The sequence below is a fragment of the Rhodamnia argentea genome, chromosome 6, assembly GCF_020921035.1.
Source record: "Rhodamnia argentea isolate NSW1041297 chromosome 6, ASM2092103v1, whole genome shotgun sequence".
In the NCBI taxonomy this organism is placed as follows: domain Eukaryota; kingdom Viridiplantae; phylum Streptophyta; class Magnoliopsida; order Myrtales; family Myrtaceae; genus Rhodamnia; species Rhodamnia argentea.
The window spans coordinates 10,920,746-10,945,649 of NC_063155.1; the positions used below are offsets into that span (position 1 = coordinate 10,920,746).

A 24,904-nucleotide genomic window follows, 5' to 3' on the forward strand; every position below is an offset into this window, starting at 1 on the left:
TCCGAACGAGAACTCCATTACATGTCGAGTTGGTTGTTAAAAAGAGGCCTTGTGGTTGTGAGCAAATAGGAATTGGGATCCGATCATTTGGATGATTGATAGATTGGCCTAAATTAGATTTGGAGTTGGAAGTGGGGTTCGGCCGAGAACATTAAAGGATGACTATGCAATTCTTTTACCTTGTACGATGGACCCGATGGATTATTCCTATTTATGTGATGTGGAAAGCAAAAGGTAAGGCCTAATCGTTCGGTGTATCGCTGAATAAAGGGAATGGCGGTGGTTGTGGATGAATTGGCGAAAACTTCGATGGGTGTTCAAGAGATTCGGTGGTATGCGCGTAACATGTGATCAATAAATTGAGGTTCTAAAACTATGGGTGAATGGACTACAATGTTAGTTTGCTTGGATTGGGTTGGATATAATTTAATATGGGTGTTGGAAGGTGTTCGTGGATGGCCGAGGATGGCTTGTACTGTAGGTTTAATTGGGCATTGCGAGATATTATAGATTGGTTGTTGAGTGGCTTGTGTCTTTGAGTGAGTAGTTGTTGGTACTTAGTCACTTTAAATATGAAGTTCGTGGCTTGATAAAGTAATATGAGTGAGCTACTAAATAGTTGTGGACGTGGAACGAGGAATTCATTTTCGTAGTGCTGTGACGTGAGTAACAATGATTTGTGGTCTCGAGTGTCCCATGGTGTGAGGGAACGGACTATGGTGTTTGACTATGCTGATTGTAAGATTAGTTGTTTTAAATGGAGCCCCAGAGTAGAGAAAATCGAGGCCTATGTCCCTCATGATTTCCATGGTCGGAGTCTCATGGAACAAAAGGAAGGGTAAAACCCGGAATCGAGACCTATGTCTCTTAGATCAATATGAAGCATGTGTCCCTCATCGGTTGTGGTAATAAAAGATGGGAATGAGTGAACAAGTGAGCATGAAGGAGAAAGTGGATGTAAACCCGATACTTTAGTGTGTCTGGTATCGAAAGCGATATTTCAGTGTGTTTGGTACCAAGTCGATACTTCGGTGTGTGCGGTATCAGAACCCGATACTTTAGTTGGTCTAGTATCGGAAGCAACACTTCAGTGTATCTAGTGTCGATGCTTTACTTCAATGTGTCTAGTAACGTCACGGTACTTCGGTTGGTTTGGCATTGGATACGATACTTTAGTTGTTCCGGTATCGTTGTTCCGTCGGATGCGTTCTGATGATACCCCGTGTGAGACGAAAGGAAATCATGAAGCCATGTGTTGGAGCCCGACGATGCATTCGTCAGAGGTTGTGAGATGTAAAGCCTGAATTGGCTCAGAAGGATTTAGATTGATTATGGAATTGATTGTCGAGTTTATCCTAAGATATGGGTTAGCTTCGTGGTGAGAAGGGTTTTGTCCCACTTGACAATATCAATGAGACTAATGAGTGAGCTGAACATGGGAGTGAATCATTTGGAATTTCACCGAAGCGACCCGTCTTGGAATTAGGGTCCCTTTTATAATTCAACCATGGAGTTGATGGAGAGGAGGAAACCTTTGACTTTTTTGCCATGGGCCTTGAGGGATTGGTGAAGTTTCGTTGTTCGAATGTTGACTCCAAAGGAAGCTTAACTAGCCATAGACTTATGTGTATATTTGTGATTCATAATTGTGGTACGTGCTACTTTGTTTAGCTCTTATCTAAATGAATGGCATTGCGATAATTTAGTTGTCTAGGTAGACATTTAACTTGTTGAGCTTTGACTCACCCTTATTGTTCTAACCTTTTCAAAGTAGCTAGTCGGCGAGGTGAAGCATTCGTGGAAAGTGGAAGCCATGGACGGATTATGGTGCACATTGTAGCTTGAGGGGAATCACTTTTGTGTGATCTTAGTTGTTTGTCTTGTTCACTTGAAATGGATTTATTTTCACAAATTGTTGAGTAATCTTACTACATGTATGCTACGGGTTAGAATAACCTATAGTTAAAGCCGTACCTTTAGGCGTCATGCTTACCTTTTGTTTTGCATGCACTTGTACTTCTTTCGAGTCTTCGTATGCGCCTCATTATATGTACTATAATATTAAAATAGAGCCCGTTTAATGAGCTAGTAAGGATGGCCCCAACTAAATTGGTATTAAAGTATGAGGATCGAGGGTTGGGGTCTTACGCAATGTTTCATCGGAATTTTTCCGCAGCAAAATATCTTTCACCAAAATTCGTTCTTTGATTTTTAAATATGATAAACGGTCCTGTAGCAATCTTAGACAGAAGAGATCCAGATAGTCAAAAAATTAACACGTAAAGTTTTGCAAAGATTCCAATAGAATTACACAAATACAACCTCAACTAGTGTTCAACTCGATGGAGAGGTTTAATAAGCACAATTCAAAAGAAATTGATACGGATGAACTTGAAAGCAACTACAGAAACGTAGACCAAACCAGAGTTTAACTCAAAGGGGCGGCTTAGTAAGCACAATTTCTTTTAAAGATAACAAACCAAACACACCCAAATCTATGTCCGAGTTTGACTCAACGACAGAGCTTGAACACGCTTCGATAGTATACCAGAGTTTGACTCGATGGTGTAAAATCTAGGATAAAAATAAGAGTCGAAGTTTAACTCAACGACGAGAATCTAAAAGCTACATTTAAGGAAAGTAAAATACAGTGCGATAGGTAAAGATAATATAAATTTATTGACTTGTTCGGGAGGCTCTTTTGTGGATGCTTAGTTGTATTTATAATGGTAGAAAAGGGAAGCGCCCTTCAACAATTATAACTTTTGGAGCGTCGATAGTTGCCACGTCTAATATTCGTCATGAACTCTTTTGACCAAGTCCTCAAACCATTATTGGTTTTGGGCATAGCTTGTCGATAACTTTAAACCTTTGCATCGGTTTAACCTCTTTCTCGATCGGTCGTGCCCATGTTCTCCACCGTCATATCTTTCGAGCCGACCTTTCAATAACTATCGATAGCCTCTAGATTTCTCATATTGACTCAGCTTCTTCCTTTTTTCGGCCATGTACTCATGTCTTGCATGTTTTCTCGACTCTTGGTTTGCATTTTCAAGAAATTATTTGTTTGTCGATAACCGTTCTACTGTCAAGTACTTCAAGAGCAAATATTCGTCTTTTTTGGTGCTCTTTGCAAAGTATTTGGACCTTTTGGTGAGACTACTTTTCATTGACACCCATGATTATAGCTTGATTTATCCATCCTTCATTTGCTCCTTTACGGTGTTACCCTCACTATTCGGACACGTGGCATTATCCCTTGCAAGTATCGATAGCTTGCTTGATGCCTTGCAGCTTTTCGATACCTATAAGGTTCTCGACATGTGTTCCTTGTATTTTAATATTGTATAGATGTTTACTCCTCACATGTTTCGCACGTGTATCAATTCCTCATATATTTAGTATGTGTATTAACTTTTCATGTGCATAGTACGAGTATTGACAAGCGGATTATTTTAAATGCCAATAGATCCATAAACTTTAACTATCATGTGAAAACGATGACTGATCTTACTTTTTTTTTTTTGAAATAATGACTGATCTTACTTAGTTTCAGGTAAATTATGATAAATTTAAGAAAATTACGGCTGAAAAGGGGACCGGTGCTTTTTACTTCTTATATAAAGCACATATGCGGCACCTATTTCCACTGAACACTGTATTTTCATTAGTCTAATTTCCTTTTTCGTGTGCGGATGACGTGGCGGGAACAAAATGGCGGTCTTTTCTTTTTTCTTTTTGGTTTGGCGCCGATTGCAGAATAAAATAAAAAAGAAATAAGAAAATATAAAACGAATAAATAAAAAACAAAAAGATAGAGCGAGATTTCATCCTCGCTCCTTCTTCCCAAATCACGAACTCCTGAGGGAGATCCAATGGAGGAGAAGAGGAAGAAGAGAGCAGAGGATGGAGAAGAGCCCGTCGCCGTCGTCTCTCCATACTTCCAGAAGAAGAGAGCAAGCGGTCAAGCGACGGAAGCTGATCTCAAACAGGGAGGCCTTCCCGTCAGCGAGAAGATCCTGGAGATGATTTCGCGGTTCACTTACACGGCTGGCCCGATGATGAAGAAGAAGAAGGAGGAGGTGGTGCCAATTTCACGCTCCGATGGTGAGCCCAAGCTCTCTCCTTACTTCAAGCAGAAGAGCGACAACGACGGCGTGGTTGGCAGTGCGGCTGGTGGTAGCGTTGGAGAGAGAAAGCCTGATGACGAGAAACCACAGTCGTGGGCCAAGGCGAGACCAAGTGGGGGAGCGAAGTCGGGAAATGGTGTAAAGGTTTCTCCCTACTTCCCAAAGGCCAATGACGAGTCGCCGCTGCCGCAGAGCGAGGGAACAGTGAGAGCGAGAGCGAAAGGGAAGGAGGGGGTTAAGATTAAGGTTTCGCCGTACTTCCAGAAGGCCGAAGATGAGGCGCCGCCTCCGCAGCGCAAGGCAAGAGCAAAGAAGATTAGGGTTCCGAAGAAGAAGGCCGATGAGGAAGGGGAAGGCACGGAAGCGAAGACGGGAAATGTTATAAAGGTCTCTCCCTACTTCCAAAAGGCCAATGACGCGTCGCCACTGTCGCAGAGCGACGGGAGAGCGAGAGCGAGAGGGAAGAAGGCTGTTAAGATTAAGTTTTCGCCGTACTTCCAGGAGGCCGAAGATGAGGTGCCCCAGCCTCAGCGCAATTCAAGAGCAAAGAAGATTAAGGTTTCGAAGAAGAAGGCCGATGAGGAAGGGGAAGGCACGGAAGCGAAGACGGGAAATGTTGTAAAGGTCTCTCCCTACTTCCAAAAGGCCAATGACGCGTCGCCACTGTCGCAGAGCGACGGGAGAGCGAGAGCGAGAGGGAATAAGGCTGTTCAGATTAAGGTTTCGCCGTACTTCCAGGAGACCGAAGATGAGGTGCCCCAGCCTCAGCGCAAGGCAAGAGCAAAGAAGATTAAGGTCTCAAAGAAGAAGGCCGATGAGGAAGGGCATGGCAAGGAAGTGAAGCCGAAGAGGAAGAGGCAGCCGATTGACAGGAGGAGGGTGTTGACTGCGGCCGAGAAGAGAGCGGAGGCATACAGGAGGAAGAGCCCTGATAACACGTGGAAGCCGCCGCCCTCCGTCCACCGTCTCCTGCAAGAGAGCCATTGGCATGATCCTTGGCGTGTTCTCGTCATCTGTATGCTTCTCAATGTCACTACTGGCAAACAGGTATCACTGGTTCCTTCCTTCCCTTGGTCGATCCTATTTGATTGCACGCACGCAATGGATGTTGGTTTAAGTACATTATGCGCTGCTAATCAGTTCTTTTTTTCCTCTGCTTATTTTATAAACATGGTGCCGTTTCAGAAATTTTTGAGATTGTAGTTAGTCCTGTGAGCTACTCTTGGTTTGAGAATCTTTGAGTTCGGAAAGATTGTGTAGTCTTAGCTCAACCTGCTCAGTTCAGAAAGATTGTGTAGTCTTAGCTCAGCCTGCTGAGCAGAGGAGCAGGGGATGGGTTCAATGTCCTTGATAACTTGAAATGGATCGTCTCCTTAATGCCTTTGAGATAGGCAGCACTAGGACATTTTGTCCAGTGGGGGCCAGAAAAAAGAATGTGAAGTTACTTTTAATGCAAGGGAGATTTTCCCCATGATCCGAAAGTCTTGATGTTTTTTTTACCGAGATGTTAGCAATTATGCGGTTTGGGTCCAAAACTCTTTGACAAACATCGGTGACCAATTCTAACATTCATGTGTTCACCTTGTAATAACATTCCAAAATTTTGGATGCGGCACAACAATAATGGCCAAAATACAATGCAAATGCTTGTTTGAGAATGTAGCTAGTTACATTAAGAGGAATTTTGGTTACTGATATGCAATTAGTTTTGTTTCTATTTTTTTTTTTTTTTTGGGTCAAATGTTTTGTTTCTATTTAAGCATGTACTGAGTGGGCTTGCAATTTGGACCCTTGTTTAATTAAATCTATTAGGCTTGCATTCAGTGTTGAAGATATTTAGTGGGGTCAACACCTGTAAAACATTGGTGTCATATTGGCATGTAGTGAAAACTTTTGTGGTTATTAATGAAAATGAATAGAAGGTTTGGTGGGGCTATGCTAGCACTGCCCCAGATGATCAGCAAACTACAACTAGTAAGTGTTCTTCCAAGTGGAAAAGTTGGGAACCAACTCTCCCATAGAGAATGTTAGAATGAAGTTTAAAAGGCTGAAATGTGTGAAGAATTTTGACAGTTTCACAGATCTTGATTTGTCCTAATAACAAACTTCGGTTTAGGGAGGCTTCACACTTCCATATACTGGTAAACTTTAATCTAAGAAAGAGTGACAGTTTTTCTTCGAAACTTTCCAGAGGCAAGAAGGCACATAATTTTGATATTATATTCTGTCATATAAGGACCTACTTCAAAGTGGATCGCTGCAAATCACAAGATTGAGTTTTGTAAATTATTAGGCGATCTCGCACTAACACAATTTATTCTAATTTCATCTATTCAAATTAATTTAGAAATTCCTGTGCATAGGATTAGTGAATAATGACATGGGCATATGTAGAAGAAATCTGCAAGAGGAAAATCCTGATAATGAGGCTTGAGAAAGTAGCCTGTATTGCATGACAATTCTTCTGCTGATTTTCCTTTGTACCTTAACAGGCACATACTTGTTCACTTGTTTAAGTATGATTATGCAATGACTTGCTTACTCGTAAAAAACCAAAAGAAGTTAATTCCTCTTTCTGTCTAATGTGGAGTTTTGTGAATGGAGCTAGTGGCAGATTATTATTACTAGTATTATTGCTACTATTGTTTTGGGGGGTAGGATGGGTTTCTTTTGCATCTTGGAAAGGTTAACTTTTGCTTTGTTCTTTTCCAGCTTTTCATTGTTACTGGATCCCTCTTCCAGCTTAGGTGTTATTATATTTTTTTTGTTGATTTTTGTTTTTCAATCCTAATTATGATTTAAAGGTAAGTACGTTGAATCCTTCATGAAGTTCCTCTATTGTACTAATGTAAATTGTAAATACTATAAGCAACAATTTATCGGTTAAAGTGGTTTACTTTTTCCAAAGAACTGAAAGACGAGATGGTTATTGGACATTTTTCCCATCTAGAATAACTACTATCTTACAGCTATGAAACAGAAAACTGGAAAAGTTTTTTGCCACTAAATTTCACTTGCCTTGTGCACTGGTTTCATTAGCGATCTTCTGTATAAGTTCCTCAGATATGGCATGCTAGCTTTTTACCCCTCTCTTCCCTAAGGTTTGAACACTGTTTGAGTTCCTGATTTCTGTGGCATGACATAATTTTAAAGGAGATTCAACCAAATGTACTGCCTTCTCATTGGTTCTCTAACAACCTTGCATGTGAGATTATAATTACATTGATTCTGATTATTGATCCCATTTTTCTCACAAAAGCAATGTTGTACTGTGTTTTGAGTTATGGTTACTCTATGGTTTGGAAGAATGAAGCTAATTCCGATATGTTATGATTAATACTTTATCTGCAACATTCAGTTCCATGTGTATATCTGAAAATTTTAAATTCCGAAGGAAATTTAGAAACTTGTGGGAATTGGTGTAAAGTCAGCTATATGAAAGGAGAAATTTTGACATTTGTCATTTTATCTTGTCGACTATCTAATTGTGAAAGATGAATTTGGCATGAGTGTAAACAGCAAATACAAATTCTCAAACTTACTTCGCTTTGACCTCATAATGTCCATAAGCTTGCTGTGCCTGAGCATTCCTAAGGAACACTTTTTTATTTGTCGGTCACTTCCTAGTAGTAACACTAATTTGTTTGAGTGAATGATGGATTATAAATTGATTACAGCTTTAGTACTAAGGGGCATAACTGCAGAGCAAGGTGTGTATCCAATTTTATGTGCTTTTCTTTCTTTATTCTCTAGTTCTTTCTTTTTCTATTTCAAAAATTGAAGTTCATTGGTTTCCTCTCTTCCTTAACTACTCGATCATTACCTTAAGATAGAGCTTGCCAATGTTGCTGGAATGTTTTTAAAGAAGCTGATGGTTTCAGAATGTGAATGTCAATAGGCAGTAGAAGTTGTAGAGACCCTGTTAGGCATGTTTCCCCTAAAGTTTAACGTGAGGAAAATGTTTTGTTTCTCCATTCTGAATGGTAATATTGATTCTTCTAATTACAGAATCGGTTGTTATCAATGGCAAACTAATATTTAACTTCCACCATGAGTTGATTTCCAATGAACAAGAAGTTTTAGATTGCATGCTCGGATAGCCTCATGACACAATCAGCAGGGTTGGCAAAGTTTTGAGTTCAGGTTGAATTTTCAATTTATGTAACTTTGTCTTTTTATATCATTTGTTGATTGGGTTCACTATTCAAGCTCAAATTTGCATATCAGGCTAGTTTCCGTTTTCTTACTGTGAAGTTTTTTCCAAAAGCAAGTCTTTTCGCAGGTTTGCAATTTATTCTTAAATTGAGTCTCTTGGAAAGAAATGAAGGTCTTTTATGTTTGTAGAGTATCTGGTACTCTCCTTTAGTTTGCAAATGTTTGATCAGTCTCCAGGAGGCTGCATTGCAGCCTTATCAGTGTATCTAAGTGGCGATTTGTTGTTCTCCCCCCATGTCTCAGTATGCTGTGCTCCTTTGAGGTCCTGTGATTTTGCTGTAAAGCTATTGTTTGTCAACTCTTATCATCACGTGGCGTGTGCTGATTCTTGCACGTGCCCCCGGTAGCTACATATTGCAGCCTTGACTAAGAAGGAAGTGTATTTTTGCTGTAAAATTACTGTTCGTCGACTCTTGTTATTATTTTGGTGTGTGTTGATTCTTGCACATGCCTCATGATTTTTCCTACTACTTATTGTATCCTTGGCTAAGAGGAATCGTAGTTACTACACTTGTGATGTGAATGTGCCCCAGGTCTTGTGCCTTTCTTGTTCTTGGTCAGTGGTACCTTTGGAACAATTGTGATGAACTGGTTTCTGAACAAAAAAGAACACAATTACTACTCTTCCGAAAAATATGAAGAACTTGGCCTTGTAGATTACTTAATCCTTCAAGGTATCACTTCATAGGACCAGTCAACATATTCAAGTATGTTGCCATGTTCCTCCTTAGCATTGCCTCAAATTAAACACAGATTGAGGGCATTCCTTAATGCTCTTTCCTCCAGGAAGGGTGGTCTTCTATTTAATCATGGGGAAAAGTGAATTACTGATTTTGCTTTCCCATTGGCCAACTGTTCAAATGTAGCCCCTGAATTAATGATCCCAGATAAGTGCTGAGTTTGGCATGGGAAAAAGGTTTTCAAAAGTCATCTTGGACCAAAAGCCAAATTAGCAAAGTAGTCTCATTGCTAATTAGTTCTCCTTCGAATGCATCCTTTCCATATCTATTGGATTGCAGGGAGCTTATTCATTGTGACTGGGAATGTCATGCGACAGTTATATGAGGAAAGCGAACATTTGCATGGATTTTCTAGCAAAGCTCATCTTTCTAACCATTTACATTTTGTTTTCCTCCTAAATGATGGGTGAGCACTGGGTCTGGTTGAGGGTGAGCACTAGTGGAGGAACTGGTCGGAAGTGGCCTGGTTGGTCCAGTCCAAGGTTGGTTCAGGTGAGAACCAGTCCTCTCGATTTAGGAAACCAGGAACTGGCCATGACCGGGTCAGTTCTAAGTGCTTGCCTCGAAATTATTGTTTCAACCCAGCAACTGGACCAACCAGGAGAGTTCCAAGGTAGCTGGTTTGGAATTGGTCCTTTATCTTAGTCGCCCCCACAGAAAGGGGAAAAGAGAGGAGGAGGAGGGAGGGGGGGCGCGGGGGGGGCGGTTTTGGTTTGGTGGTGGTTGGGGTGGAACATCACACTAGGTAGAATCCCACCTGTATTCAATTTTGAAAGCACACAAGCAGGACCGCAGTGCCAGCAAGAGCTCTTGGGTTGAAGTATCACCAAAGATTTTTTAAATTTACATAACCTGAATTTGTGGGGAAAATCTTAAAACCCTAACGGCTGCCTCACATCTTTTTCCTCTGAAACAAGGGAGGTCAAATCTGGAAACGTCAAAGGAAAGCAATCCCCCTGGCGAATGAATAAGAACACTGGTCATTTTCTGAGTATAACTTTCTTGGGTCTTGAGAAGGACTTGCCCTTTTTTTCGGTTCTTTCTGCAATACTGGCTTGTAGCATTTTTTCGTTTAGTGTATGATATAAAAGACAAATGTGGACCGTTCTTGATCTTTTGGATTTAAGGGATACATGTCAACCTTTCTTGAGCTTTTATGTCTTGTACAATGGTATGGTTTACTCCGCAGGATTGACCAACTTTTTTGGTGCTTCATTAAAGTAGTGTGATAGGTGGGGAGAAGCTTGGAGAGCTGGTGGTTAATTTTTATTTGTTTGTACATGTATCTTACTCTTGGAAATGTGATTTACTAATGACCGACCTTTTGCAGACGAGTCAGTACTTAGATACTCTGTTCAAGGAATATCCTGATGCCACAAAGGCAGCGGAGGCTTCTGTAGAAACTCTAGAGGCTATTATTCAGTACCTGGGTTTAAAAAGCAAGAGGGCTAGAATGATAATGCGAATGTCACGTGAATACCTTGATGAGACCTGGACTCATGTGACTCAGCTACATGGTGTTGGCAAGTAAGTTGGGCGATGGTTGTGGTCTCTGTTTCTATGTTTTCACATAACATCCATTGGATTTAAGAATATTCTGAGTTGGCCGTGAATTATTTGGTAACGCATTATGCTTTTCAATTCTTTGGGCAGGTATGCCGCCGATGCATATGCGATTTTCTGTACAGGAAAGTGGAAAGAAGTGAATCCTCTGGATCATAAACTTAAGGATTACTGGGAATATTTATGGTGGCTCGAGGATAGAAGACTACTGAAATAGGCGCTTGAAGTGTTCAATGGGCACTTATTTTGGATTTCGTAAATTACCAATTTTGGAACAGTACATAAACCTGAAAATCGGTTATTAATTTGTCTTTTGAACATGCTCTCCAAGCAACTAATTATTGGTGGGCAGTGTATATGGTGATAGGTTCCTAGCTGACTCTCTGGTCGATGTCCTTCTGGGGGGCTCTTGTTTAAGTGGTACAGTTGCCAGGAAAAAGTTTTAATTTGGTTAAATAGTCTGGTCAATCAATGAGTTATCTTCTGCAGTTTGTTTATGAAGTATTATGCAGACTAGTAGCTCAACGTCTTCAGGTCTATTATTTGATCTAGTGTAGAATTTTTAAACATATCACAGCCTTGCAAGCTGTTGAATGCCTTTATTGTGCTATTTACTGGAAGATTCACAGAAGCTCACCCCAATGTCCTGACCGAATTATGGTCAGTCTTTACTTCGCCATGTCATATGTATTTACTGATACGAAAGACCGTTACTGAGCAAAAATTTACCGAAGTCTGGTGAAGTCCAATGTACAAGCACCAGCCGCTATTCAACGGGTAAGAACTAGTGCTTGCATTAGGTGTGCTATTCCATCTCTTAAGTGACTTCTGGACGCTACCTAGTAATTAGTTTAAGACAAGGCTAAATGAGGCCATTTATGTAGTAAACATGACAAATTCTTCCTCTTGGTCTCTGCCATGCTTGTGTCACGGGTTGGTAGATTTGGCCGCGGAATTAGTGCCGCACATGTTAGGCTAGTCTTCCTTTTATAGTTGTTCCTAAGAACAATGCGGCAAATAGCATCCTTGTATAAGATTGTACCACGCGTAACTTAGCTCAAGCATCTAGTGTATCGAGTGAGAAGCATAGTGCATCTCGATACAATTGGTTTTATCTTGTCATGGCCTTATCAAGAAAGTGGCATCGGTTCCCGATCGGTTTGTGCTCGGGAGGTTAATCCCGCCTTCAAAGTTTTTAAGGATATATTTATTCTAACTTGAAACTCCTAGCATAAATCACATTGATGCCACTACCACGAACCGGTTTAATCTTCTCTCTATGCATCCCTCACTCTTTATGATAGTACCACTTAGCTCCACTCACAAGGGTACGTGAGTGTGATTGGGGGACACGAAACTTTGGGTCATGTTATCCTCTCCCACTCAAATCCGCAACGCCCTTGTTGTGGGCTATTTTATCTCTTCATTGCGTCGCTTCAGACCATCAACGCCTCACTTGCTCAGTTCTTACAACTCCACCGGTAGCTTCCCTCAATCAAAGCCGTTCGGCACATCTGGTAGCTTATGCTCTCAAGTGTGGCATTCTAAGCCAATGTGCCTTTTGGTATCATCCTCTTTTGCCTACTAGGCTCATCCTGATCTCATTCGACCAATGGAGGTTTCTTCCCTTGTTGAAAATATGGCAGCATACCCCATTTGACATGTGTCCATTGATCTCGGAACATTATCCCTATACATCGAGGAATCAGTTCTTTCTTGTCCCTCTATTGGCATCCTAGAAGCTGGTTTCAAGAGCCACATTTTGTCCAAGCACGTTTAGCTCCGATGATTCATTCTCCGCCTTCATTGTACCGGGTAGACCATAGGTTTCCTCCGACTCACCCATCTGCTAGAGAGATCTATGCTCTGATACTAAATTGTCGAGGACCAGCATATTTGACCGCGGGATTAGGCCGCACGATGCTTGACAAGCAAGAACGCATTGAGCCAACCTTCCTTCTATAGTTGTTTCTAAGAATAGTACTGGGAATAGAATCCTTGTCAAGAATCCAGGCTATCGCGCGAGACGCACATAAGAGGCCACTTCGGTACAATAGTTGGTTTTGGCTTGTTCATGACCTTATCAGGAGAGCAGCATTTGCTTTCAATCAATTTGTACATAGGAGGCCAACTTAGCCTTTAGAACTCCCAAGGAAATATTCATTCTAATCGAGAACTTTTAGGACAAATCATCCTAACACTATTTCCACAAACCAGTTATATCTTCCCTCTATACATCCCTCACTCTTCATGATGATACCACTTAGCTTCACTCACAAGGATTCGCGAGTATGATTGGGGGACATGAAAATTCTGCTCCGTGTCACTTGGCTAACAGGTTTGCAGAAGAATTGGCTTCACCGTGGCCGTGGTGAAACGTCTTCGTCACTACACTGCATGCTAGTACATGCAATCAACAGGAATTACTAATGAAGTTGATGCAGGAAATTAATTCTCCCTTTTCCATTTTGTTTTCTTTTCATCCTTTTCACTTGCTACAAGTTTTTCTATTTAACTAGAGGAACTCTTTTGACACTCGGGCACTTTGTACGGAGGGTTTGGTAATCGTTTTCTTTTTATCTTATTTTCTATTTCAACTTTTCTCTTTGAAGTAAAAATATTATATAGCTCTTTAAAATTCTTCAGGGGGGAAGGTTCATTTGTGCGGCCATCAATAAAAGCACTTTAGTATTTTAATTAGTGAATTCAAACATGGAGTCAATTTTTTTTTCTTGTTTTTTCCCTTTTTTTCAACATGGAGTCAATTTACTAAGCTTAGTTTTTACTTGAAATTACACGTGTGAATATTGGTTAGTAATCTTGCATTATCTCAAAAGAGTATGTCCGGCCCAAAAAAAAGGGAAATTATAAAAAAAATCGTAAACCTATTACAATCGTATCATTTCAATTATAAACTTTTTTTTTGTTATTTCGGTTTTAAACTTTTTATATTTGTATCGGTGAGGGTCGCCAAACCCGGCCAGAGGCAAGACCAACCCCCGTGGCTGCGCCTCACGAACCCTAGGGGTGAGCATGATTCTAGGGTAGAACCAAACTTGTAGTTCCGGTCCAGTTTTAGGTTCTCGTGAAATATGATCCGGTTCTCGGTTCCACATTTTGAGGAGCCGCCGGTTCCGATTCCCCGTTATCTATGGAACCGAACCGGAATCGGAATCGGCATTTTTAAACTCTAACTTTCTATTTCTACTTTCTAAGTTTCTTCTATTCTTCTCACTTCTTTGTCTAAACCTCAACGCAACAGCCACACACCGGACGGCTTTGGGAAGGCACAAGTGAGAGCGACGATTTCCCACGCCCTCGTGTGGCCATCCCTCACCGTCCTTTGGGCTCCACTCCCTCCCCTGCCCTTTGACAATGACCCTTCCCTCGCCGTCCATAGCCTCGTCCTCGGCACCTACATCTCCAACGGCGTCCCCAACTTCCTCTTGCTCGACGGGACCAAGTTGTCCACATTTGAGTTGCTAAGCTCGGGTACTTGTACAACTAGCTCAATTCCCCTTGATTTCGCTCGCTTTCCGACACCTTTTGCTTTGTCTATTGAAAACTTGATAAGATTTGTTGAGAGGTTCTGCATTTTGTTGCTCGAGATGTGCAGGCTTCTTGATCGAGAGCGATTGACTTGGGGTTCATTTTGGTCTCCATTTGATAGATTGCTTGAGCATATTGGTTCCTGTTTAATGACTCTTAGGCAACGCAAACCTTGATGGAATGATTTTATTGCTCTTAGCAATGAGGTTCATATGTGGAAATTTTGAACAAATCTTGTTGATAAGATGATTAGGCCGTAATCCCATCACTACTTAAACCGAAGATGACAATATCCCAAAGAAGTGCCTTGAGGTCCGATTTGGCTCCAATAGACCACACAACACAATCTCATCCTAATATTCATGAAAATTTGGAGGGCATTGGATTAAGCAAAAGCTAATAGCGAACCAATAAATGATAAAAGAGAATCGGGCCTTTTGTTACTTCCCTTGCTTGTATATATAAGCTGATGTTTTGTTGAGTGTGAGTTTCTGTTTAAATAAGAGGAAACAACTTGGAATGTATTTAGTTTATAGCTGATGATTATAGAGCAATGAACCTTACGTGCTCCACGTAAAACTGGAGTGGATCACTCTGAATTATACTATGGTGAAGGATGAATATTACGAGGCTGCGTATCCCATTTTCTCTGTTTTCATGTTGATGTGGAATCATGTGATGGTGAAATGACACAAAGTTATGTGTTTTCTATATTGTGTAGGGATACTTAGCTTTGAAAGTTGATGGTCTTAATTCACATTCTTGCACTTTGGTAATGCAATGGCTTTTTTTTATCAAGCGCTAATCACTCTCTCTAATTAAAGATGATCATGTAGATGTTGAAGCTGCTTTTCTTAAGTGTTCTTAGTGAAATTAGCAGATTCTCGAGTACCCTGGAACCTATGACAGAGTAGGTTTCAAGTTTCAGGGTACATATGGTAAGTTTTAGGTTCTGAAAAATAAGGAAATTGTACTAGCGAGTAGGTTCCGGGTTCTGGGTGGAAGCTACCCGGAACTTGGAACCTCTCATCCCTAGAGAACCCGGACCATCACGAGGCCCGGCCGCGAGCAAGGCCATAGCGAGGCTGCCCTCAGCCAATTATAAAACCAGATTGGATAAGAATTTTTTTGTTGGAAAAAAAAAAACTTGACAAAAGGGGAAGACATAGCAGGCATCTACAGCAAACGGATCCAACCGGTCGGAAGTTTTGCATCACTGGGTCTTTAAGATGCCCTCTGATGATTCCAAAGAAGAAAGTTCTCTTGCTCATCTTCTTTTGTTGAACTAATGGAAGTTGTGTCGCGGATCAAATAAAGGTGCCACGTCATCAATCTGAAGAACTCAATGAAGCCTTTAGATCGTAAAGGGGTTAATCTCTACCATCAGATTTGATTGACAAGGATTGATTATCTCAATCGTCAAATGAATCTAATCTCCACCGTTGGATTAGTATGAGGGGGATCATCATTCTCCACCGTTAGATCAAGTAAATCTCCACCCTCGGATTGACTAGACGAGGATTGACTTTCTCTACCATTAGATCATATAGTAGATCAATGGTTATAATAAGAGGCCCTTTAATATAAATAGAGGAGTCATCTCCCTCATTTGCATCATCCACTTCAATTAAGCAATACAAGTATTCTAAAACTTCTCTCTCTAAACTTTCTCTCTATGATCCGAGTGATTCGAGCAAGCGATCCTCGAAAAAAGGTTTAGCTTAGGTGCTCCAACGATCCAAGAGAGCCTAAATCATTGCACGGATCAACCCTCAAAAGTCGGCCCGTGACAAGTGGTATCAAATTGAGTAGAGAAGATAGTTCGTGAGATTGATGAGCGCAACAACCGATCGAGAGAATGTTGAACTCGGAAGGCGATCATGTTGCCACGGATAATGAAATTCCCCACGATAAGGTCCCGCAAAGGGTGACTCGCGGGAGATCCAAGTGCCAAAAGAGGGACATTTCATCGGACGCCATGTCCGCCACCGACCAAAAACTCACTCGAATGAGAGCCGCCATGATAGAGTTTGTTGACGGACTCAATAATGTGAAGGAACGAATCAATGAGGTTGAAAAGACGCTCCACCAAGACTTCATTGTCGTCATCAACGAAACCATGACTCCATTACATATAAAGAACGAAGCCCTCGAAGCCTCGATAGATGCCTTGAAATTGGAAGTCCAAGAAAAGGACAGCTCACACCAAGCTGAGAACGACGCTTTGAAGGTGGAGGTCCAACAACTCAAGACCGAGCTAGTCTTGTGCAAGTCTAGCATTGCGAATGGCATCATGCCCATTCAAATGGCGCCGAAGATAGAGGTGTTGAAACGCTCGAGGGTGACTGATCCGTCAAAGAAGTGGATAACTTCCTTTGGAGCATGGGGCAATACTTCAACGCCATTGGAATCCAAGACGAGTTGGTCAAGGTACGAAACGCTTGTATGCTCCTAACCGATAATGCCATACTTCGGTGACGTAATGTTTGTGATGAGGCCAAGCAAGGTGTCGATCCCATCAACACATGGGATGATTTCGTCAAGAAGTTTCGGGAAAATTTCTTCTCTGAATTCACTCAACAAGAGGCTAGTAGCAAGCTCCATCGCCACGAGCAAAGAGGTATAGGCCGAGAGTACGTGAAGGAATTCACCGAACTCAAGGTCCAAGTTCCCAACCTTGGGGAGGAGGCTCTTGTAGTGTTCATGGATGGATTGATGCAATGAGTACACCTCGAGCTCAAGCGAAGGGACGTTCAAAGTAGCTCGAAAGCGTCTCTCGTAACAGAGTCTCTCACCGACTTCACCAAAGCCAATTCCTCCAAGTCAAAAGGGAATAGATAGAGATTGGATCGCCACCACGATAAGAAAGAAGAAGGCGAACCCAACATTGGCCGAAAAGACCATGGTGTGGGAGAAAAAAAAATGGGGAGAAGGGTCTTCCAAGCCACCCTACCAACAAAGGGGAAACCAGCCCTAAGGCAACTTCAACAACAACGACGACAATTTCAAGTCACCGTCGCCATCACCATGCTTCATTTGCAACGGATGGCATTGGACCTAATTATGTCCAAAGAAGAACAAAATCAATGCTTTACTCATTGTAGAAGATGAGGAGTCAAAGAAAAAAGAAAAGAGAGAAGTATGACTTGGAACCATGAAGGTTCTCAACTCCCTCAGCTCCGTGAAGACTCAACCACTGCCCAAGAAGTCTTCAAGTGCAATCGGTTTGCCATTCGTGGAATTCAAGGTATGCGAAAAATCGCTCTATGCCTTGGTTGATACGAGGGCATCAAACTTGTTCATGTCATGCGAAATGGCCAAGAGTTTAGGACTTCACATGGAGCCAATTGGACATCAATTCAAGGTAGTAAACTCGGATGACACTCCAGCCATGGGTGTCGCTCGAGACTTAGAGCTGAAAATCGGTGAATGGAAGGGCTAACTCCCGTTCTAGGTAATCCCGCTCGATGAATACGGTTTACTCTTGGGTTTAGAATTCTTTAATAGTGGGGGGCCGATGATTGTCATGAGAACTACGTTGATCATCATCACCGATCCGAAATGCCAATCGGTGGTGCCAATGATTCAAGGGTTGACGGAGACCAAATCCATCTTCACGATCCTACTCGTGGAGGGAAGATCAAGAGTTGGCACGCCTATGATTGAGTCAAGCGTTAAACCACGACCTTTGAAAAAGCTAAAGGTAGAATTACCAACGCAACATGGAATGCCAATCCATGTTCTCTTTCCGGAGGTGGAAAGCTTGCTGATCAAAATAGAGCAGCCAAACCAAAGAAAGTGCCCGAAGAATTGGGTATCCATCAACTCCTAAAGCCAAAGAAGAAGTAGTCTCGAGGATGAAAGAACCGACAACGCCTGAAGAAGTCGATAGTCAAGCATCTCGAACCGAGAGCACCAAGAATGGCGCTCAAATGGGTGGGAGAAAATGTCATGGATCAAATAAAAGTGCCACATCATCAATCCGAAGGGACCTCATCAAAGCCCTTAGATCGTAAAGGGGCCCAATCTCTACAATTGAATTTGATTGCCAAGGATTGATGGTCTCAATCGTCGGATGAATCTAATTTCTATCGTGCGATTAAAATGACGAGGATCACCATCCTCCACCGTTAGATCAAGTAAACTCCACCCTTGGATTCACTATACGAGGATTGACTTTCTCTACCATTAGATCGTATAGTAGATCAATAGTTATAATAAGAGGCCCTCTAGTATAAATAGAGGAGTCATCTCCCTCATTTGCATCATCCACTTAAATTAAGTGATACAAGTGTTCTAAAGCTTCTCTCTCTAAACTTTCTCGCTACGTTTCGAGTGATTCAAGCAAGCAATCCTCGAGAAAAGGCTTAGCTTAGGTGCTCCAATGATCCAAGGGAGCCTAAGTTGCCGCACGGATTGGCCCACAAAACTCGACCATGACACTTGCACCACCTCAAACATTGGTGGCTGGAACCGTGATGTCCTATACCGCCACACCCGAAGGTATTGCTATACTCATATTCTTCTTTAGTTAATTGATCTTTTAGAGTAACCGACAAATGCGGAAGCTCTAAAATAGAAAATCAAGCAAGGCGGCCATATAGGCACAAATGCATGGAATACAAAACACTTAATGGCAAGCACGCCTAATAAAGGGTGTAGCCTTACATGGTTTCGCTAGCTAGATAACACATATCTCAAACAATGACATCATACAACAATCCAACTCATACATTTTTATTCATATCTCATTTATCCAGCTAATCCTCTACTACATATTCATACAGCCACTTCACTTATTTACAACATTTACATGGGATGAATACAACAAAAGGATAATCTACTTCAAAATACTACAACTACTCATCGATCCCTTAGAGTCCGAACTGTTGCTTGTATCCTCATCCGATTTCTCAGCCAAATCTTCCATTACAAAGAGACGAGAGGCGAACGGGTAGAGCATATCAAGAGCTATAGGGCCTATCCACCTTGCTAAACCACGATAGTATATCGCCTTGTATTCCCGCTTCACAATTCCATTAGGGGGTCCTTCGTCTATGTAAACTCCGGAACAAACCAACTTGTAGAGGGGATAATATGGTATTTCAAGATGAGGATAAGTAACTCTTCATATGCATGGCTAATCTTTAAAGGATAACAATATTAACGTTCTCATAGAGTCATCGGATCCATAGATATCTTAGTAAACTGAAAAGTGTTTGAATCAACAGAGTGAGTGGTTATACCTAGCAATAGAACTCTAAACCAAATGACTATGCCAATTATAACATCATAGAATTGAGGATTGTCTCACACAAACCAACATATCTCACATCAACGGCAAATATTAGAATCATACTAAAGCAAACACAATCCTCATAGACGGTGGATCTTAGTTTCATACCCAAAGCATCTATCACCAAAACATAATCCTCTAGAATCCAACACTCGCATCCGTAACATAGAAAGCATAGTAATAAGGATAGAGATCTACTTACCTCGACTAATTGAGAAAATAAGGATTCATAAACAACAATCAATAGACGAATAGGCGGATAGACCGACGGCTATGGCTAAGGCGACGAACGGTCGGCTACGGCGTCGACTATGACGGTGCAGGTCGTGGGCGGCAAATGGCAACAACGACAGCGATAATGGGTGAAGACGGAAGGCCAAAGGCGGTTGACGGTCTCGGAGGATTACGGAAGCAAAGTGACGATGTTCTGATGATCACATGACAAATAAACCGACTCCAAAGGTTTATATAGGGGAAGCAAGCGAAGGCTAGTCGCCTTAAGCGAGTCAACTTTTGACGGATAAGCCACACGACAACACGTGTCACGTGCTTGTGACACGTGTCGTGTGGCAGCGACACATGGCTACCACGTGTCCTCCAATGGCCGTGTGTGTGACACGCGGCTCCCGCATGTCCACATGCGACCCTATACTAATGCCCACTTCCGGTTGTCTCAATTTCACACATATTTAATCCGATGGGACCTAAATTCAACACATAGTATCCCTAAAAATAATATCAGGCCAATAATAATTACTTAAAAATACCCTTGAGTCCGAATAAAAATCACTTAAAGCTTATCCAATGTCGCGACCCTCCGGCGAGAGAGGTTAACGAGCCGATCCTTTGTAGGATCCCGGTTGTCGACGGGATTTCAAGATCGCGGGTCCCTCTCAAGACCCATTACTCGAATCGCGATGTGAAATTTTTTTTATCGAAATCGACCTTAGTGTGGTCGGGTGGCATGTGCATAGTGTACATGCATTTGGAGTCGCCACCGATCAATTTATTGGAGGGTATGATCGGGAACCCTACCGAGCGGTTGGAAGAAACCGTTCGGTTCTGCGAGAACCGGAGATTTGGGTCGGGGGACTTGGTTACGCCAAGATTTACATTGACGCCCTTTCGGTTACCGATGTTGAATGATTTTCTAACCTAAGAATTCATGCAGATAAAATTTCGGGTGAGGTAGGTTCTAACGATCCTAAGGTATCATGCGGATGGGAATTTTACTATTCCTATCAATCACAATTAGAAAATCAAAAGCGCAATCAATATAATCGCAACCAATTAAATTAATCAATCAAGGCTCGATATGTCTAATATGGCCCTATCGGCCCATAGAAATGCAAAATCTTGGTTTCGGGGTGGTTCGGGAAAATTTGGGGCGAAAGGCCCGGAAGGGTAGAATGGTCATTTTTGGGGTTCGGGACCCGAAAATCACAAAATTGGGGTCAAGCCAGTTGAATGTGGCCATTTCCCATTTTTGGTGATTCTCTAGAATTTTTCTAATTTTTCTAATTTTTTGAATTTTTTATTTATTTTCTAAAAAATTGGGAATTTTTCGAATCCTCGAAACCTCAAAAATTATCGATCCAGACTATAAGATTCCAAAATCGACTTAGAAATTTTTAGAAATTTTTTGGGAAAATCTGGAAAATTTTATGAATTTTCTAAGTATTTTTGCAATTTTTTTGGGAATTTTATCTATTTTTTATTATTTTTTATTTATATTTTTGGACAGGGTCAACCCGATCCGGACCGCAACAGACCCTCTCTACATCTAAAACGACGCCGTATACTAATTATTTCTAAATTTTTTATTATCTAAAACTATTTCCTAATATCCGAATATATACAAAAAGAATGAACGGCTAAGATCAACCCCGGAATTAATCTCGGCCGTCCACACTCATTAAACCAAAACGACGCCGCATCCGTTTCGCCTATTCAAAACGACGCCGCATTTAGCCTTTGGACGAACGGTCACGATTCAACCTAGATCTAATCCCAACCGTCGGCTCGCTTATGACCAAAACGACGCCGCATCAACCAAAGCTTTGAACGGCCACGATCCGACCTGGACTCAATCTGAGCCGTTCATTCCTTATTTACCCTAAACGACGACGCACAGCTATTGAGTAAAACGGCGTCGCTTTTGCATTATTATATTTTCTATTTATTAACCTAATATCCGAAAATATGAAAATTCAGATCCGACGGCCCTAAATCAAACTAGGCTAATTATCCGGGCCGTCGGATGAGATCTGACTCGGCTCGTCCGCGCCAACAGCCAAGCTGAGTTAGCAACGAGCTGGACTAACCAGATCTCGACACCTAAGCATGCTGACCACGTTGACCGCCACCTCGGCTCATCTTCTTCCTCGCGCCGGCGAGCGAATGGACGGCCGAGGTTGCTCCGGCGAGATCCAACGGCGAGATCTCGCGGGAATGACCTCAAACCAACGCCGATCTACTCGCCTAAGCATCCAGACCAACATATTAAAAAATCAAAGCATTTCATCCACGGAATCGCGAGCTATGGACTAAGAACGGAACAACATCGCAGAGTTTGTTCATGTAAATTCAAGGCAAATCAAAGCAATTCCTTCATACAAAAGCACCACGGGAAGGTCAGGGAACTTACCTTGAGCTCGGATCGAGCTCGCAGCGGGCGGAATGGCCTGGCCGTTGTTCGGCCGGACCGGCGTGAGTGGAAGGTTCGACTCGAGGTTTTTGAAAGGAATCAATGCAAAATGAAGATGCGATGGTGGTTAGTGAAGTTCAAGAAGTAAAAGGCACACAGTAATTTCAATGATTATGCTCGAGAACGTACGGTGCCATTATCGCGCAATATTGAGCTCGAGAAGTAAACTCACCGTTTCTGGAGGTCCAAGGCCGATTGAACGTGTGTGATCGCTCCTCCGAGATGATAGGAAGCTTCCGGAAGTGGAATGATGACTCGAGACGGCCGGGATTGCTCGGACGAACGGCTCACGATCCGAGCTCCGGCGAGGCGGTAATGGTGCTCGCGGGAGCCTCTCTCTCCTATTCTCTCTCTTTCTCTCTCTATTCTGTTGGTGGACGAGCACGAATGAACCTCCCCTTCGCAAATATTCCCTCGACCCTTTTATACTAACTTTCAAAATTTTGGCGCGTCGAGCGAGCTTGAGTCGGTGATGATTACACGAGTTTGTCACGTGATTTTTGGTCGCCCGAGGTCGGACGGCGACGAGTATCCCAGTGAACTCCGTTTGGTTCTTCGTTAGTAGCGAATTGAGCTTGAATTCATGCGTTTTGTGAAATGTTGACTTTTCGAGCTGCAGAAACTTTCACCGGTGATTCCGGATACCTTCGATGATGATTGGTTGTCTTGTCGGTGGCAATCGACAGGGCCTGACCCGCAAATCAAAACCCCCGCATCAATTAGCTTAATTAGGTTCGAATTGGCCTTTAATTTGACCATTGAATCTCGGCCTTCAAATCTACAATTCGCGCGAGTTCCGTGAAGAAGATGATATCTTGTTGGACCTGTTTGCCCGGCGGTTAAACCAGTTTAGACTTAGAATTTTCAAAATTAATCAAAATTCATGGAGAATTTTTGAAATTAAACCTCAAAATTGGACTTAGGGGCTCAAATTCTATCTAGAAATGTGGTTTTGCCCAAAAGTTCTTATCAATTTCAACAAAAACCCCAAAATTTTCTAATTGCCCAAATTGGGGAAATGTCCAATTGGACGCTTAATTGACTAAATTGGACCGTGCGACCTATGCCAATCGATTTAGAATATATGAAAACCTAAGGGGACGGTCCAATTTTGCCACGAAAGTCCCTCAATTAAAAGTAATTTCAAAAATTGACAAGTTGAGGGACTAAATTGCAAAGAATTTAGGGATTTTTGTGCAATTCGTGCAATTTGCACAATTGAGGGTACAATTGACCAAATTGAAGTTTGAAAGGCTTGCAATTGAATGTCTAGACTCTAAATGTGCAAAAATTGCAAATAAAAAAGACTCAATTGGTATTTTTTTGTGCAAATTCAACTCTTGGCATTGTAAAGGAACACCTAAGATTGAATTCAATTTTCGATTTTTCTTGAGGTCAATATGAAGAGAGAATTAAAATAAAAATATTGGACATTCTTCTCTATTTTTGTGACCACGAAAAGTATTTTTTTGTGAATTTTCCAGTATTTTTCTATTTTCCGAAAATATTAAAAATGAAAAATATGAAAAATTATTTTTTGTTCAAAATTGGTTCCTTATGCTTGGCTAAGGCTCCCAAACTTGATTTTTTCAATTTTTTGATTTTTATGAATTTTTGGTAAATTTTAGAAAATAAAACTAAAGGAAAATTGATTAAAAATCATGTGTCAACATCCAATAAGTCGAACTTATTAAATACTAATCCACTCATAAACATGTGAGGATTTTCGGGTTATCACGAGGAACCGTGGCTCCCCCGCACCACCCCATTGACATAATTATCAATATCATTGTGGATAAAACCGGGGCGCTACCACGACTCTCTAATCCTCATGGAGGCACTGAACATCTCAAAAAGAAGAGGGGGAAGATGGTGATGAAGAGCCCGTAAATCTTTCATATCACCAACAATCCAGATCTTGATTAATCTGAGACGAAGCAAGGACAATTCTATTGGTCGCCTGAAATTCCTTGCCCACCCTCGTCACGGCCTCATATTTACCGATTTGCATCACTGCTGCACCGCAGTATTGGTGGTTGCCATTTTAGATCATGACCGTTATGGAGGCGGTGAACACAATTCCTAGATCTAGGGTTTTTCATTAGCTTTCAATTAATTGATTTTTTTTTAAATTTAATTGGATATTATTTTATTTATAATCTTATCTTGAAGTGTACCAAACACTTGATGGGGTTAAATATATCCATCTTTATTATCTAGAGGATTTGGTATTCCACTTTATCCTGTCCAATCCCAATCAAAGTTCCGACGACCAAATGCAGCCAAAAAGGTTAGGCCTCAATTAGCAAAAAAAAAAAAAATGTATGACTGAATTGGTATAATTGCAATAGGCTTAGGATCTTGTGGTAGTTTCTCCCAAAAATTAGCTCTACCCAACCGGATCCATGTAATTTGCATTCAAATTGCAACTACGTAGGTCGAAACTCCTCATTCCTATATCCCTTGTTACAAAATTCGTCAAAAATTAAGGGACATCGATGTAACAAATTGAATAGGTTAAATCCCTATGGTACTACATGGAAAATATTTCATTGCAATTAAACTTTGGTCTTCCATTTTGCACATAAAAAATTTATGGATCATGAAATCACATGCTTTTAAGTGTGAGTGAAAAATTATTTCATGATTGTTTATGTTTTGAAAATGAAAAAGTTGTAAGATATTGAGGTTATCCCGCACTTGG

At 41.4% G+C, this 24,904-nt stretch overlaps 1 protein-coding gene across 1 annotated transcript; it reads left to right on the forward strand.

Moving 5' to 3' along the window:
- The first annotated feature begins 3,831 nt into the window (after nt 1-3,831).
- On the forward strand, nt 3,832-11,132 carry LOC115755888 (methyl-CpG-binding domain protein 4-like protein). Its single transcript, XM_048279874.1, has 3 exons — nt 3,832-5,177; nt 10,416-10,612; nt 10,739-11,132. Exons 1-3 carry the CDS (start codon nt 3,876-3,878, stop codon nt 10,863-10,865), a joined length of 1,626 nt encoding a protein of 541 aa, XP_048135831.1. The 5' UTR covers nt 3,832-3,875; the 3' UTR covers nt 10,866-11,132.
- The last annotated feature ends 13,772 nt before the right edge of the window (nt 11,133-24,904 follow it).